At 35.3% G+C, this 15,707-nt stretch overlaps 1 protein-coding gene across 1 annotated transcript; it reads left to right on the plus strand.

The window, feature by feature from the left end:
* The first annotated feature begins 5,423 nt into the window (after nt 1–5,423).
* Nucleotides 5,424–7,102, plus strand: LOC111905026 (cytochrome P450 94C1). The gene has a single exon (XM_023900709.3). The coding sequence runs from the start codon at nt 5,517–5,519 to the stop codon at nt 6,978–6,980; it is 1,464 nt and encodes a 487-aa protein (XP_023756477.1). The 5' UTR covers nt 5,424–5,516; the 3' UTR covers nt 6,981–7,102.
* The last annotated feature ends 8,605 nt before the right edge of the window (nt 7,103–15,707 follow it).

Consider the following 15,707-nt stretch of genomic DNA (forward strand, 5'->3'; position numbering starts at 1 on the left):
TTAAAGTAATTATTGTGTTACTGTATACATCAATGTGGACCAATCAACTTTTAAGAAATATTAAATAATTAATAAATTGCTTAAGGGGTATAATAGTAAACTTGAACAATTTTATTTGTAGTAAATATTTAAAACATTTCATATCGCTTTGAATTATGAATTTAGTTTAAAACCCTACAATATATCTCTGCCTCATCCCTCACCATCATCTCGTTAACCATCAGGCTTCTTCCTGTTAGAGGTGTGACATCCCCAAAATCTCGGCCAAAAAAGACCGATTTTCATTTATGCTTTTAAATAATTTCAGAGTAAATCCTTTTTGATTTGAAAGAGTTGCAGAATTTGTTCCCAAAACAAAACATGAATAAATAATATTTATCAAAGCATTTCATCAAGAGATGCATTTTCATTATATAATCAAAACTCGGGATGTCATGTTCCGATACATACCATAAAGTATAAACGATAACATTACAAGTCATTCAACAAATATATACATATACAGACTTGTAAACAAAACCACAAGATGATCCAACCATCTTATGCCCTCGCGCCACTACCTGTAATACAAATAAAACTGAGTGGGTCGGGCTTGGGAGCCTGGTGAGCATATAAGGTTTTCAACCCACAATAAATAAGTTATATTTAATTTCACCAACCAATCACTATCCCGATTACCCATTCCCGTTATCCTCACTTTACGTCCCTAAAATAACATCTATCTCAAGGGACCTAATCTAGGATTTTCATCGGGACGGACATCACTACTAAGGGGTTTCCTCAACAATAGATATCCTAAAGGCAACCATGAGGGGGATAGAGTACACCGGTGAACACATCGTTCACAACAACTACAGGTTATGAACCTGCTAGCGTTCCACTGGACTGTCTAGAAAGAGTCTGTGGTCGTTATCCATACTCCGCTGAATAACTAGATCAACAACAACAACAACAACATCGAGGCCTCTCATCTGTTTATTACACACCAACTATCTACCCATGTTCTACCCAACATATTAGTAGATAAAATATATACTTTCATACATAGTTTAAAACTTGTATATCATTCTCATTCAATATATATTCCACATAACAAATGAGGCATACCCACGTAACACATATTTCATAGAAAGCAATTCAGATCTATGAGATGGAATAAAGTGAATATCCATTCACACATACAATCACAAAATATACACATAACAAGTATATCGCATAAAATACTTCATAGTTACTTGCTAGAAGAAAGTAACTGCACCCTTACACATATAAACCACCATTTACTTAATACATTCGAACCATACTTGTATTATTATCGTGTTTATGAAAGGTAGTATACACTCACTTGATCAGAAGACGATCGGACAGCACTACGACTTGCAGAAGTAGTAATCCACAGCAGATCTGGAAGATCTCCACAGAGCTTCGGCTCGGGAACCGCACTTCTCGGGATCTTCGGGATCTCGGGGCTTGCCTCGGGGCTAGAGTATGATACCGGGGCTTCGGGGTATTTCTGGCCCGCAAAACGATGCAAAACGGGAGAAAGAAGAGAAGAAATGAACAAAAATATCGGCTGCCTTCGGATTCCTTTTATAGAGGCTGGAGCCTCGGAGTACGCGGGGCGTACTGGCCTCCGAAATCGTCACTGTATGCGTCATCCGAAGTTTCGACACTCTTCGGAGCACGCGGGCGTACGTCGGATTGGACTGGTGACTCCCCCTTCGGATAATGCCGGATTTTTCAATTAAAAATAAATACAATTTATTTATCAAACTTCGGAAATTCATATCTTCTTCATACGAACTCCGTTTTCGACGTTCTTTATATCCACGCGAAGGTGAGACTATGCTCTACAACTTTCGTTTAGACTCCGTCGGCTAATTTCGACTTTATTTTTATTATTTATTTTTAATAGGCCGCGACAAAAACTTTCGTTATAAATTCATAACTTCTTCGTTTGACGTCCGTTCTTGCCTAACTTTTTATCGCTTCGATGCTAACAACGAGACCTTCGATCCTCGTTTAGAATGTTTCGACTAAAAACCGCTCGATCTCAAATCGAGTATTTCAGGTTGCATACCGCTAAGTCGAAACTTCGATAAATCATAACTTCCTCATACGAAGTCAGATTTGAGCGTTCTATATATATTCAGAAACCTCGTTTCAACTACTACAACATTATCCAAAGATATTAAGTTTATTTTTCACTTAAATTTTGACGCTTATTTTTATTCTTAATTAATCAGACCACATAATTAAGCAATTAAGCACAAAACACATAATACTCAAATAATACATTCTTATTATTTCAAAATGGGTTACAAAGGTTAACCTAGACTATTACATTGCTAAAAATGGCAAGCCCGGAAACACAGGCGTTACAAGAGGCGCGTTGTAATCCTAAGGTAGATGAAGATGAGTATGAAGACATGGATGAGAAAACCAGTGCTAGTGTTGCTTTTTGTAACGGTTCTTGCCCCCATTGTTCTTTACACTGATAGACTCGCTACATTTTCTTCATTTTGTAATTCCCCTCTCTTCGTCTCAGATCCTCTTCTTCTTCTATAAAACCATCAAATCTGCATTGTCTAATCCGTTTTTGTCTTCTTCTTGTAGCTATAGATGAATACGTTTCGGAGCCTTGAACACTTGTAAGTCCTTCGCTCCTCATTTTTCAATCTCATCGATCTGAAATCAATTGTTTGTAATTTCTTTTAAATTTATCTATTTTTGCCTCAGTCGTTGAATCGTGATGTCAGGCACCTAAATTTACTTCCTCAGGTAGGTAACATCACCAATTCGCTTTCGAAATTCGGATACTTAGAAGCGTATTCATTTCTCCAATCATTCAATTCATGTTTTCAGGAGTTATCTGCAGAAAAAGAAGAAACAACGAGTGATGTTTATTTGGGAAAAATGACTTGATCTATGCAACTTCTTGATGGTGAAACGTCCAGAAAAACTAGACAGCTTAATGAAGGTTTCTCTCCTTAAGTTTGCACTCGCCACTAACCCTAAGCCCTAATTTAAACACAATCATCTATGGTTCTCTTGTACACGAACAAATTTACAAAACACACAACAAAATTCCAGCTCTTTTATGATTTTTATCCACCCCACCATACGATTTCACGAAGCTGATCACAGTGACAACATGCATGATCGACTGAAAACCTGAAGTTGAAGGCGTCTGAGCATAAATTGTTATCCACTGAAGCTGTAAGTTGTTTAAAATTTATCTGGGATAGTTGTTGTGTTGTCACTTTCATGAATCTTGTGATCTAAATAGGTGCTCATGTCTAGATGTGTTTTCAGATTGGTATTAGTTGTATACTTAATTAATTTTGAATAGATAAATGCAATTTCAGCTTCAAATTTGGACTTAGTTGGTGTTGATTTCTGATCTTTTAGGAAACCAGAAAAGAGGGAAAATCCATTGAACCTGCAAAAACCAAAAGCAAAAAACCAGATGAACATGTTTTAACAGATACCCTTGTTAAGTATCTAAAGGATCAGTTGATTAGGGGAAGACTTTACCTTTCCCTTTCAACAACAAGAAGCAATACTCAATTTATCAGGGAACTTCGGTTACGTATGAAGGAACTTCAAAGAGCACTTGGCAACCAAGGATGCAGATCTTCCAAAGAAATAAACCTTATTTAAACTCTAAGGCTAAATGCAAAAATACGTGGCTATTTCTCAAATTTAACCATATTTAATTTATGATTCTGTTATATCTTGGTGTCAATGTAGTGCAAATGAGAAGCTGAAAGCAATGGAGCAGACACTGGCAAAAGGGAAGCAAATACAAGATGACTGCACTGCTGTTGTAAAGAAACTGCGTGCCATTATTCACTCTACAGAAGAAAAGTTGCGGGTCCACAAGAAACAAGCCTTATTTTTTACTCATTTATCTGCCAAAACAGTTCCAAAGGGTCTCCATTGTCTTCCCTTACGCCTTTCCACAGAATACTATTCTCTTTATTCTTCTGCTTAACAATTCCCAAATCAACAAAAACAATTCCCAAATCAACAAAAACTACATGACCCCAATCTCTTACAACACTCTATTGGAATGGAATCTTGAATTCTGATTCTGTCAGAATAAAATCTTGAAGATGAACAATGACCACCAATCTTCCAAAAAGAATGGATTATTCTACCAGAATAATATACAATATAATGAAGAAAATATATGTAATAGTATATTCTGGTAGAATGATTTATATATTCTGCTTTTTTGTTATTAATAACTGTACCATTCTCATAAAATAGTGTGTGTGTGTATATATATATATATATATATATATATATATATATATATATATATATATATATATATATATATATATATATATATATATATTCTTTTCTAAGAATGTAATGAGTTTTTTTTTAACTTGTATCCAAAATTTTGTTATTCTTTAAGAAGTTTATTAAATCAAAATATATATTATGTCAGAATGTGTATTCTTGTATGGCTCAATCATATTTGTTATTTTTTCAATATATTGATAAACATATTCTGTCAGAATTTTCGAATTAGGAGAATTATCATCCATACAATCAGATTTTTAAAATTAATAGAATCTATTTTCCCTTAAAATATATAACTTTCTTTTTTTAAATTTATGTTAATTGACTAAAATACGCTCCGAATAAAATTAAATGGTATTTTTTAATTATATGATATTTAATAATATGTATTATTCACTTTCCTAAAATAAGTAAAATGATTGGTCTACAATTATGCACACAATCACACAATACTTAATTTGAATACAATAACCTAAGCATATATATATATATATATATATATATATATATATATATATATATATATATATATATATATATATACTAGTTGTGAGACCCATATAATATACGGGTTGATTAAAACAAAATGTTAAGTACGAACGACTAAATAGAAATTTTATTTGAATTTGAAATTGAAATAAGTGAAAATTATGAAAAAAAAAATATCCAAAGAATAAATTAATTAAAATTATGAGTTTAGTGTGTACTAAACGGGTTAATTATAACAAAATATTAAACATAAAGGTTTAAACTGTAAATTTATTTGGAATTGAATTTGAAATTTAAAATTTGATAATCATTATGGTAGGTTTAATTTATAGAAAGTAAATCAATGATATATTGAAAATGAAAATTAAAATAATGACAAGTGGAAAATAAATATATTTCAAATTATGACAAAATGACATGTGGCTAATCTTATAAGAGAAGGGCATGTGGCAAAGTCATTTTCATTTATTAGAGTAGATATATATATATATATATATATATATATATATATATATATATATATATATATATATATATATATATATATATATATATATATATATATATATATATATATATATAATTTAAAATAAAAAAATAAAAAGCTATAACAACATGCCGGTAGTTTGAATGGAATATAAGACCCTCCCCTCCTTCTCACATAAACTTGAACCCGTGAAGACTTCCCTTTTTGTTTTCATTGGTCATCAATGGCGATTGAAGATCCATCCATTATTATGGTGATTTTAGTATTGCTCTCTATTTTCTTTACTTTAATCTACTTCACCACTAGGGTTCATTGCACATGCGAAATCTGCCATGCTTACATTACCTCTAGTTGGTCAATCCAATTTGATAATCTCTGCGATTGGTACACTCATCTTCTCAAAAACTCACCTACAAAAACCATACACATACATGTTCTTCACAACACCATAACATCCAACCATCAAAGCGTAGAGTACATGCTCAAAACCCAATTCGAAAACTACCCAAAAGGGAAACCTTTCTCTGCCATCTTAGGTGATTTCTTGGGCAACGGCATCTTCAATGTTGATGGCGATTCATGGAGGTTTCAGAGAAAAATGGCGTGTCTTGAGCTTGGAAAGATGTCAATGAGATCACATGCTCTTGAAGTTGTTAAACATGAGATTGATCATAGGCTTATACCTCTTGTTTCATCATTCTCCCAAAAACAAAATGGGGTTTTGGATTTACAAGATGTTTTTCGAAGGTTTTCGTTTGATGTAATTTGTAAATTTTCTTTCGGGTATGACCCAAAGTGTTTAGACAAGTCATTACCCGTATCCGAATTGGCAATGTCTTTTGATCTAGCGTCAAAGCTATCTGCTCAGAGAGCGATGACTCCGTCACCATTGGTGTGGAAGATCAAAAGGATCTTGAATATTGGAAGTGAAAAGAGACTTAAAGAATCGATCAAGATGGTGAACACGTTTGCACAAGAAGTTATTAGACAACGAAACAAATTAGGATCTTGTTCAAACCACGAAGATCTTCTATCAAGATTCATGGCTTCAACAAAAGATCCCAACTACCTTCGAGACATTGTTATAAGCTTTCTGTTAGCCGGACGCGACACAGTCGCATCCGCTCTAACCGGCTTATTTTGGTTATTAGCACAGCACCCAGAAGTGATAACAGCCATCAGAGCCGAAGCTCTGATGGCACCACCACACGGGCAGTCGCATGACTTCCACTACTTACAAGCAGTGGTATATGAGGGAATGCGACTGTTCCCACCAATCCAATTCAATTCCAAGTTTTGTCAACAAGACGACACATTTCCCGATGGCACATTCATCAAGAAAGGCACTCGGGTCACATACCACCCATACGCGATGGGTCGAATGGAGACCATTTGGGGTCCCGACTGCTTAACTTTCAAACCCGAAAGATGGTTAAAAGATGGTGTGTTTTATCAAGAAACCCCTTTCAAGTACCCAGTCTTTCAAGCTGGACATAGGATGTGTTTAGGTAAAGAAATGGCACTTGTGGAGATAAAAAGTGTGGTTCTTTCTCTTTTACAACGGTTTGATATAGAATTAGTGGCTCCTATTTTGACGCCTAGGTTTTCGCCTGGGCTCACGGCGAACTTCACCGGTGGTCTACCGGTTCAGGTTAGTGAAAGGAGAGATAGGAAAGATAAGACGTAGCCCAAACTAAACCACATGTTATTAAATTAGCATTTATGGTCCATATGGACCACTTTGTCGTTATCAACCGTACAAATTATGTAAATAGGAAAAAGGAATATAAGTCGATTGGCTTTAATTAACTGACTGTGTCCGTTTTATATTTTTTGGGTTTTGATTCGTTTTATTAAGAAAATAGACTAATGTAAAGTTGTGGTAGATTCGTCATGTCTGTGTCGTTATTACGTTATCAATGATGCAATATATTGCAACATAGGATAACTTTGGCAGCTCTTGGACAGCACGATCTTTAATCTTGTAGATTTGTATCATAATTCTTTTTAATAGACCAAAAAAATAAAACACAAAATGAAGTTTACTAATGAGAGAAAAGTACCCATTAATTTTTGTTCCTGTGATTTGCATCCTTCTGCAGGTTTTGCTTTGAAGAACATGAGTGGTCCTTATGGTTGAAAAATATAAAGATTGATCCCTTGGCTAATTGCTGAAAATATCCCTCCGCTTAAATTTGTAAAATGACGAGAATCTCCATTGTTTTGTCCCTTTCTAATCCTCTTTTTTTATTATATTTATTTTAAGTATTAAATAATGAAACACCACATTTTCCATTCTTGAACTAACCGGTTGGGTGTCATCAACTCCACCACTTTCACCATTGTCCCTACCAACAACCACATCGAAGAGTGAGTGTGGTGGTGGTGGTGGAGGTGGAGGTGATAGAGGCAGAATTGGTGGTTGTCGGTGATAGATGTGGAAATTTAGATGATAAGAGACTTTAAGATATTTTTAGGGTTTAAATTTCAATAAGTTATACTTTGGATTGTAATATGAAAAGTAAAATACAAATTTGAACCCTTAAGTCTAGAGTTTTATTACTTTTGGCTCGAGGAAAATCACGTCATTTTACATATATTTAACGGAAAACTATTGATAGTAATTGTCTAAAAGGCCAACTTTGATAGATTTTGGCATTTTGCAGCCTAATTAACCACTCGCTCAATTTTCGAAACTAGAACTAAATCTGCAGAAGAATACAAACCACAGGGAGCAAAATTTGTAATGTACTATAAAAGTTAAAATACATAAACAGTGAAATGAATATATATGGTAAAACTTTAAAATAACATGTCTTCTAAATAAAGACTAAAACTGACCACGTGGAATCCGATGAACTCATGGTCCACAAATTCGTGTTATATAATCCATACACAAAGCACCTGATAAATAAAATAAAATAGAAACCATGCAAACACTGTCTTCTAGATGATGACCACAAACAAACAACAAATGCTTTCATCCATTTAAATTACTTACACTTAGATAAGGTTTCAACTTTCAATAATATATACTAGTACTACCTCCTTACAAACAGCAATAGTTTTTTTTTTCTAAAAAAATTATAAATAACTTCTTAAAGAAATCATGTTGCAAAAAAACATAAATAAAGTTTGATTATTGACGCAAAAGGTTTATCAAGTCTAACATGACAACACAATAACTTTACTTTGAATAATTATCATTAATTAGATTTTCTTTTTATCAAAAATCATAGTATAATAATAAAAAGCAAAAAAGAATAACGCTTGAATCTAGAAATAACTTCTAGACTAACATATAGGGTTGCGCACGTGCGGTGCATGTAAAACAGACAGAATGTGGCCAAACCTAAGGAAGACCAGTGGTTTATCTCGAGGCATATTATCTTTAATTTATTGGAAATTATTTATTGTTGTGGCTATATTTTGACTTTCTTTAGTTATCAGAGAAAGGACATTGGAATCCGAAAGCTTTTAATAATAACTATAATACTCATATTACTATGTCGACAAACTCACATATGTTTTTTCTTGTGAAATCTATTACATTATGTTTTTATCTTTTAATCCTATTTATTTTTATAAAATCAATCGATTTAAAGTAGAAAACTTGTTTACTTAAGTTTAAAATCACGGGGGTTTAGAGGGTGGGCAAAATGGATAGGTGCACATGGCCCAATTTTTTTAATTATATATTTTTATTTAAAAGTATAAAATTATAATAAAGATAAGGGCCCTTTTTATTTATGTTCGGATCTTTAAAAATATTTCATTTTTCAGGACCGACCCTGTTTAAAATCAAGCTTTTGTACCGACACATCAACTAGATTCAAGTCATGAAGAATAAGATTCAATGCAAACTTAATAGCATAATCATTTGTTACGAAACATATTAATCGGTGTCAAAGTTATTAAATTTTTTATTACATATAAGATTTCTGATTTCACATGTAACAGTTAAAGGCTAAAGCCATGTGCTCAGATTCAATAGAAGAACGTGAAAGGTTTGATTGTTTTCTACTCTTCTATGATATGCTATCAAAATATTCCCAAGAAATTAATTCAGCAAAAAGTTGTCCTTTGTGAAATCAAATATTTACCCCCAGTTTGCATTTATGTACCGTAAATTCAAAGAGCTAAACTTGTTTATACTAACTTCTTTCTCTAGACTTCATTTATCATACAATAAAATCACAACACTCTTATCTAGAGTATCTGGTTTGGAGCCGGCTCCAATACCACATGGTTTGAAGCCGATAACTTTGCACTGACACAAACAATGTGCCTTCCACCTGCGAGTTGTGTGTCGTTCTGTTTGTCATATGTTCCTCCACCGCCTTGCTTATTACAGACGCATCAAAAGGTTTCTTTTACATTTGTTGAAATTTCCACTCACCGCCAACAAAAGAGGTAAAGACCACAGCCTCTACCGCTCTACCTCATTTTATTTGGTTTGTAAATCCTTGATTTTCCGTCTCCCTCCCTCCCCCCCCCCCCCCCCCCTCCCCCTCTTTCTACCAGCTTTCTGACGTCAACTTCTCTAAGACCGGTGATTCCACCACCATTGGACTGTTCCTGTGTTCCCAATTGTCGACGACCACGACAATTATGTGTCTTCTTCGTCTTTTCAATTGAATCGAGAGTGGAAAGGGGGGAAACATATATTTGTGTTTGTCTGTGTAAGAGAGAAGGTGAGAGTAGATGTAACGTCTCAAAAATCAGAGTAAAATTTTTCATTTTAAAAGCACAATCCACGAGCCTAAAAGTTACCAAAACATTGTTTACAAGTCATAATAAGTCTAAACATCAAAACAAGTATCGATCGACATAAACTGCGGGATGATGTGTGCAATCACGCCTTCACCTTTTCCCGCTTATCAGAAGTACCTGAAACATTAAAATCCAAACTGTAAGTCAAAGCTTAGTGAGCTTCCCAAAATACCTCACACCACAAAAAATACATATACAAGACAAGCATGCAAACAGGGTTTGTTGATCCTTGACCTCAACCCAACCATATCGGGTTTGTTGGTTTACAGTACGAGCAGTAACACCTCAACCCAACCATATAGTGTTTGTTGGCATGTGGCCACAACCTTACCATATTGGGTTTGTTGACGTCTAGTCTCAACCCAACCATATCGGGTTTGTTGGCCCGTGACCTCAACCCAACCACACATATGTCGACATATATATACAAACAATTAACACATAGAACTATCATAGCAATCCTACACATTAAGATACATAAACTCAATAAATGGGTCGGCCTTGGTGCCTTCGACCAATTGGCATAGTGATAGAACGCACCTTATGATCAAGAAGTAACTGCACAAAAATTTGAAACACACACGCCGACTCTACTGTCCGCCTAAACAATAAACCGAGACCCAATTCGAAGTATTAGACTACAATACTCCCAAAAACCTAATAGTCAAACTTGGTCAAAAGTCAACGGTCAAAAAGTCAATGCTCCGAAGTCAACACAGACCGAGTACACCCTGTGTACTCGTCTAGTACGCCTCGCATACTCTTGATCATGATTGGCCTTCTAACAGCGTTCGCTCAGCATACGTCCAAGTACGCCCAGCGTAAGCGAAGGCTTAAAATTCCAACTTTTAAGGACCTAATCCTTTAAGTCATTCCGTCCAAGTCTCAGATCTAGTCTTAAAACATATCCCAAACCATGAAGTTTCCATATTTATGGTTTTACATGCCTAGAACAAACCTAACTTCAAAACCCCAACTCTTCTTAACAACTAAAGCTCTTAATGATTTTCATGGAAGAATCTCAAAGGCCAAGATCATATTTTTATGACTCAAAACATGAAAAACGTCCAAAAGGACAGCCCAAATGTTCTATAGCATGTCATGCACAAGAAAGGACATATTTGGGGACAAAAGCTCATATTATCACCATGCAAGCTAGATCTAACAACTTCATCATCAAGGTAGGAACTTTATACCTTCTGGAGGTTGAGGATGATGCAAGACTTCCAGATCTAAGCTTGCTTCTAGCTTCCAAGCTTCACCACCGCCTTCTTCTTCCTTTGAAACACAAAAGAACACACTTTCAAGGGTCAAAATGCAACAATGGGGCTAGGGTTTTCAAGGGGCAACATTTGAAATGATGGAGGCTGGAAATGGGATGAGGGAATGAGACTTAAGGTGCAATATATATGGTCTAAACCCTAAAAATTAGGATTTGTGTCCAGACGGAGTATGCCTTGCGTAATTAGAGTACTCCCATCATACTCCCCGAAACGACATCCTTTTCACTTAACCCCCTTACGCCCAACGTACCATCTAGGTACGCCCTGCGTAAAGGCCAAAACTGCCAACTTTCAAAATTAGAGGACTAAGAGGGAAAATTTACCTGAACTCGAGTGTAACAATTATCCCCCATTTAGATAAGACTTCTTCCTCGAACTCCGCGGAAGCGAACAGCCCCTGGTAATGCTCCCTAATTTCTAACTCTGGCTCCTAAGTCCACTCGGAGCTCTTCCAGTGACACCACTGCACTTTGACCAATGGAACAACCTTATTGCACAAGGCCTTCTTCTTCCAATCAATAATAACTATCAACCTCTCAATGTAGTTCAAACTCTTGTCGATCTTGATATCATCTAGCAGTACTACCATCGTATCGTCAACCAAGAATCTTCGTAACTGAGAAACGTGGAAAGTGCGATGGATCTGATTGAGCTGCCTTGAAGCGTAAGTTATCACAAAACCCCTCTGCATAAAAGATGCTCCCTATCCTGAAATCGATTGTAACATCCCGATGATGAGATACTTCTAATTTTAACCCTATAATTTATTATGTTGCATTTTGGTCCCTAAGTTCAAGAAAGAATGCAAAAAGGGCCCTAGTGGCATTTTCGTAAAATTATCCTTAGGGGAGTACGCCATGTGTACGTATGTACGATGTGTGTACATCTCGTATGTTAGGCATACTTGCCAAACATGGAAACCCTAATCTTTTAGAGTGTAGCTCATATTTAAACCTCATTATTGCCCCCATTTCCCCATACTTCATCAGCCCCCATCCTCTTAGAACGTTTTGCAACCCTAATTCACCTTGTGAAGCCATTCCAAGCTTAGGGGAGTGTGTGTTTTGTGCCTTAAAGAAGAGGGAAGGAAGTTATCACAACTAGCCTTTTTAGCTAGGAAAAATTGTCTTCATGTAAAGATCAACTCTTATATAACTTGTGATCTAAGCTGATGTCAAGTGCTTGCTCAATTAAAATCAACCATTTGAACCCAAATTCCTGAGTGAAGTCTAAAACCTAATTTAATACACCTCAAAGACTCAATTGTGGGTTTGAAACCCTAACGTTCCGATTCAAACTCAGTATAGACCAGGATCCTCTTAATGGGCCAGTAAACTTTTCATTTGATTATTTTGGGCCAAGGAACCCCATTTGGGCTCTAATTGGACCCACATTCATCAAACCATAGCATTTGGGCCATGTTTCACCTAAAATAACTCATTTTACTATCACGGGCCTAATGGGCTGTAAATGGGTTCTTAAACCCTAAGCATGTATGGCCTAAACCCTTCCATTTCTCTTTTTCTTTCCCCCCTCATTCTCGGTTATATATATATATATATATATATATATATATATATATATATATATATATATATATATATAAAGATGTTGAATTAATTCCAAGGATGACACATAATATTTGCATGGAGGATATCCAAGCAAATTATCCTACAAATATTTATGCAATCTCAAGTATCCATGCAACCATCACATCTCATTACTCTCTTCTCTTCCCTTTCTTTCTTATTCTCAGCCAAGGACCAAGAAAAACACCATCACCTTCATTTCTAATTCAAGCTTATCTCCAAATCTCTCATCTCCATCTAAATCCTCAAAGGAAAAATCCTCCTATCTCCCTAAAATCGTATGGCTGTAAGGTGTGTTCAAAAGGTCTTTCCATCCAAGATCACTTCAAGCTTCACTCTTGTGGTAAGATCTTGTAAACTTAAGTTGTTTTACTTCATTTTTAGCTAATTCACTCCTCATAAACACATGTTTTCATGATCACAAATATAAATTGTTGGACTTTTATGGGCTTAAATGTCATTTTCAACAAAGTTGTGCCAAAAATGTAAATTTTTGATAAGATGATCGAAAAATGTAAAATTTATTAAAACAGGCCAAAAAGATGACTTTATTTATAAATGGGCCGAAAATGTACATTTCCATAAAACCAAGCCAAAAATGATATTTTTGACAAAATTGAGTTAAAAATGTTATTTCTACTTAAAACTAGCCTTAAATGCAAGTTTTATCCTTAAAGGACCTAAATTGTCACTTTTACCAAAAATGTGCCACAATTGTAAATTTATGGTTTCTGGGACCAAAAATGACCTTTTACAAAGAGGTGTGCTTTTTATGTCACGTTAGTAAACAATGTAGCTTAAACAACCAACGTAACAAACCACAGATTGATTTCGGTATTCACGTCCTTATTGGGTCTGAAATAATATACATGTTAAATGAGTCTTAGTTGTCCTTTCACATGTATATTGGGCCTGAGATATATATTCTCATTCCTTTTGAGCCTGGAAATAATTTACATGCTTAGTGGGCCTTAGTTGTCCACTTACATGTTTATTGGGTCTGGAATATACCTTATATGTTTTCTTCTTTTTCGCATAAATTTGATTAAGGATCTAGTGAGACGTGTCGGTTGACACCTATTGAGTGTACAATCGTAGCATGTAGTTAAACCAGAGTCTCCTGGAGAGAGAGCGGGAGTTTGTGTATAGATCTATATGGGGGTGACACCCCACACCTGAGTTGTTCGCTACAGTTAGACTAGTCCAGTCTAGGGTGACAAAACCTTATCTTATTCTGTCAGCATCTGAAAAATGTCAAGACATGAGAAATTGTCATTATCTAGTATGGTTATAACGACTCACTTAGAGGAATTAACGTTATAAAATTTATGGGAAACCATCTTTTCTTTTTGGATAACACGGTAACATACTCGTGCTGGTACGTAAACTCGGGTATTGAGATTCCAACATTCTTATAAGTAGACAACATCGGGTTGTCTGGGGTCATTCTCTTTATACTCTCACGAACATTAACACACATGCATTAATACAAGATGGGACACAAACATTTCAAATATTTCAAACTGTTTTTCAAAAAATATCAAATTTTCTGGTGTTTACAAAGCAATATAAAACCTTTACTCAAACATGCTTATGAACTCACCAACATTTTTATGATGACTTTTTAAATTAGTTAACTTGTATTCTCAGGAAACCTTTGAGCAGGTTCGTCATCAAGATTAGATGTATATTTTGTAATGTTTTGTTTTCATCATACTTTGATTATTTTGGCATGTAATATTGAAATACAATATTTGATGTAAACCAATGATAGTTGTAATATTATATGTGTGATGATGATGATGTTATGTTTCAATTATATATTCTGTGATGATACTACAAAAATGAAGTCACCCAAGCCCCCGGACGTTTCCACCGTCTGGTTCGGGGGTGTGACAGATTGGTATCAGAGCTTTGATTATAGTGAACTAGCATATTTGATTATACAAGATATGCAACTATAAATTACAATTGGACTAAAACACTCTGAACAAAATAATTAAAATACATACCTAGGTGTGCATTAATACTATAACACTAAAATTCTCTGGAGGAAATTGAACACCATGGTTAAACCCGGACAGTTATGTAGTCGTATTGGGAGTAAATATAGCCTGGTCAACTATATTTATTCAAAATACGAACAACATGTGTTTGGGAGTGATCATGTTGGGAAATGAATCTAGAAACTTACCTTCTATCCAAAAAGCTCTAAGGAACTCAAACCTAAACAATTAAAATACTATAGGAACATTTGAAATGCTACCTATATACTCTTTTTACACACTTCTCACCCCTCAGTTTCTCGTGCGGTCGTCATGGAAGAATTCCAACAAGGTATCCTTTACTATCAAGCCCTGGTGGCCAATAGGTTGATTGAAGGAGAACCCGTTACAGGATAGGAGGCGTGATAACTCTAAAGAGGTGGATAGAAAAAGTTGAATCGGTATTCGAGATCTACGGATTCCCTGAAGAGTGCAAGGCGAAGTTTGCAGCTTGCACATTCGTCGATCAAGCGCTTTCTTGGTGGAATGGTCACATGGAGGCCATAACACTCACAGTGGCGAACGATATGCCATGGGATGAGCTAAAAGAAATGTTTATGGCATAATACTGTCCCAGAGGGGAGATCCAGAAGATAGAGCAGGAACTGTGGAATCTCACAGTTCAAAACTCCGAGATCGATGCTTACATCTCGAGGTTTAGTGAGTTGTCACTCATGCGTCCAGGCATGATCACGTCTGAAGGAAAGAAGATTGAAAGATTCAT

This window comes from Lactuca sativa, chromosome 1 (assembly GCF_002870075.4).
Source record: "Lactuca sativa cultivar Salinas chromosome 1, Lsat_Salinas_v11, whole genome shotgun sequence".
Lineage (NCBI taxonomy): Eukaryota > Viridiplantae > Streptophyta > Magnoliopsida > Asterales > Asteraceae > Lactuca > Lactuca sativa.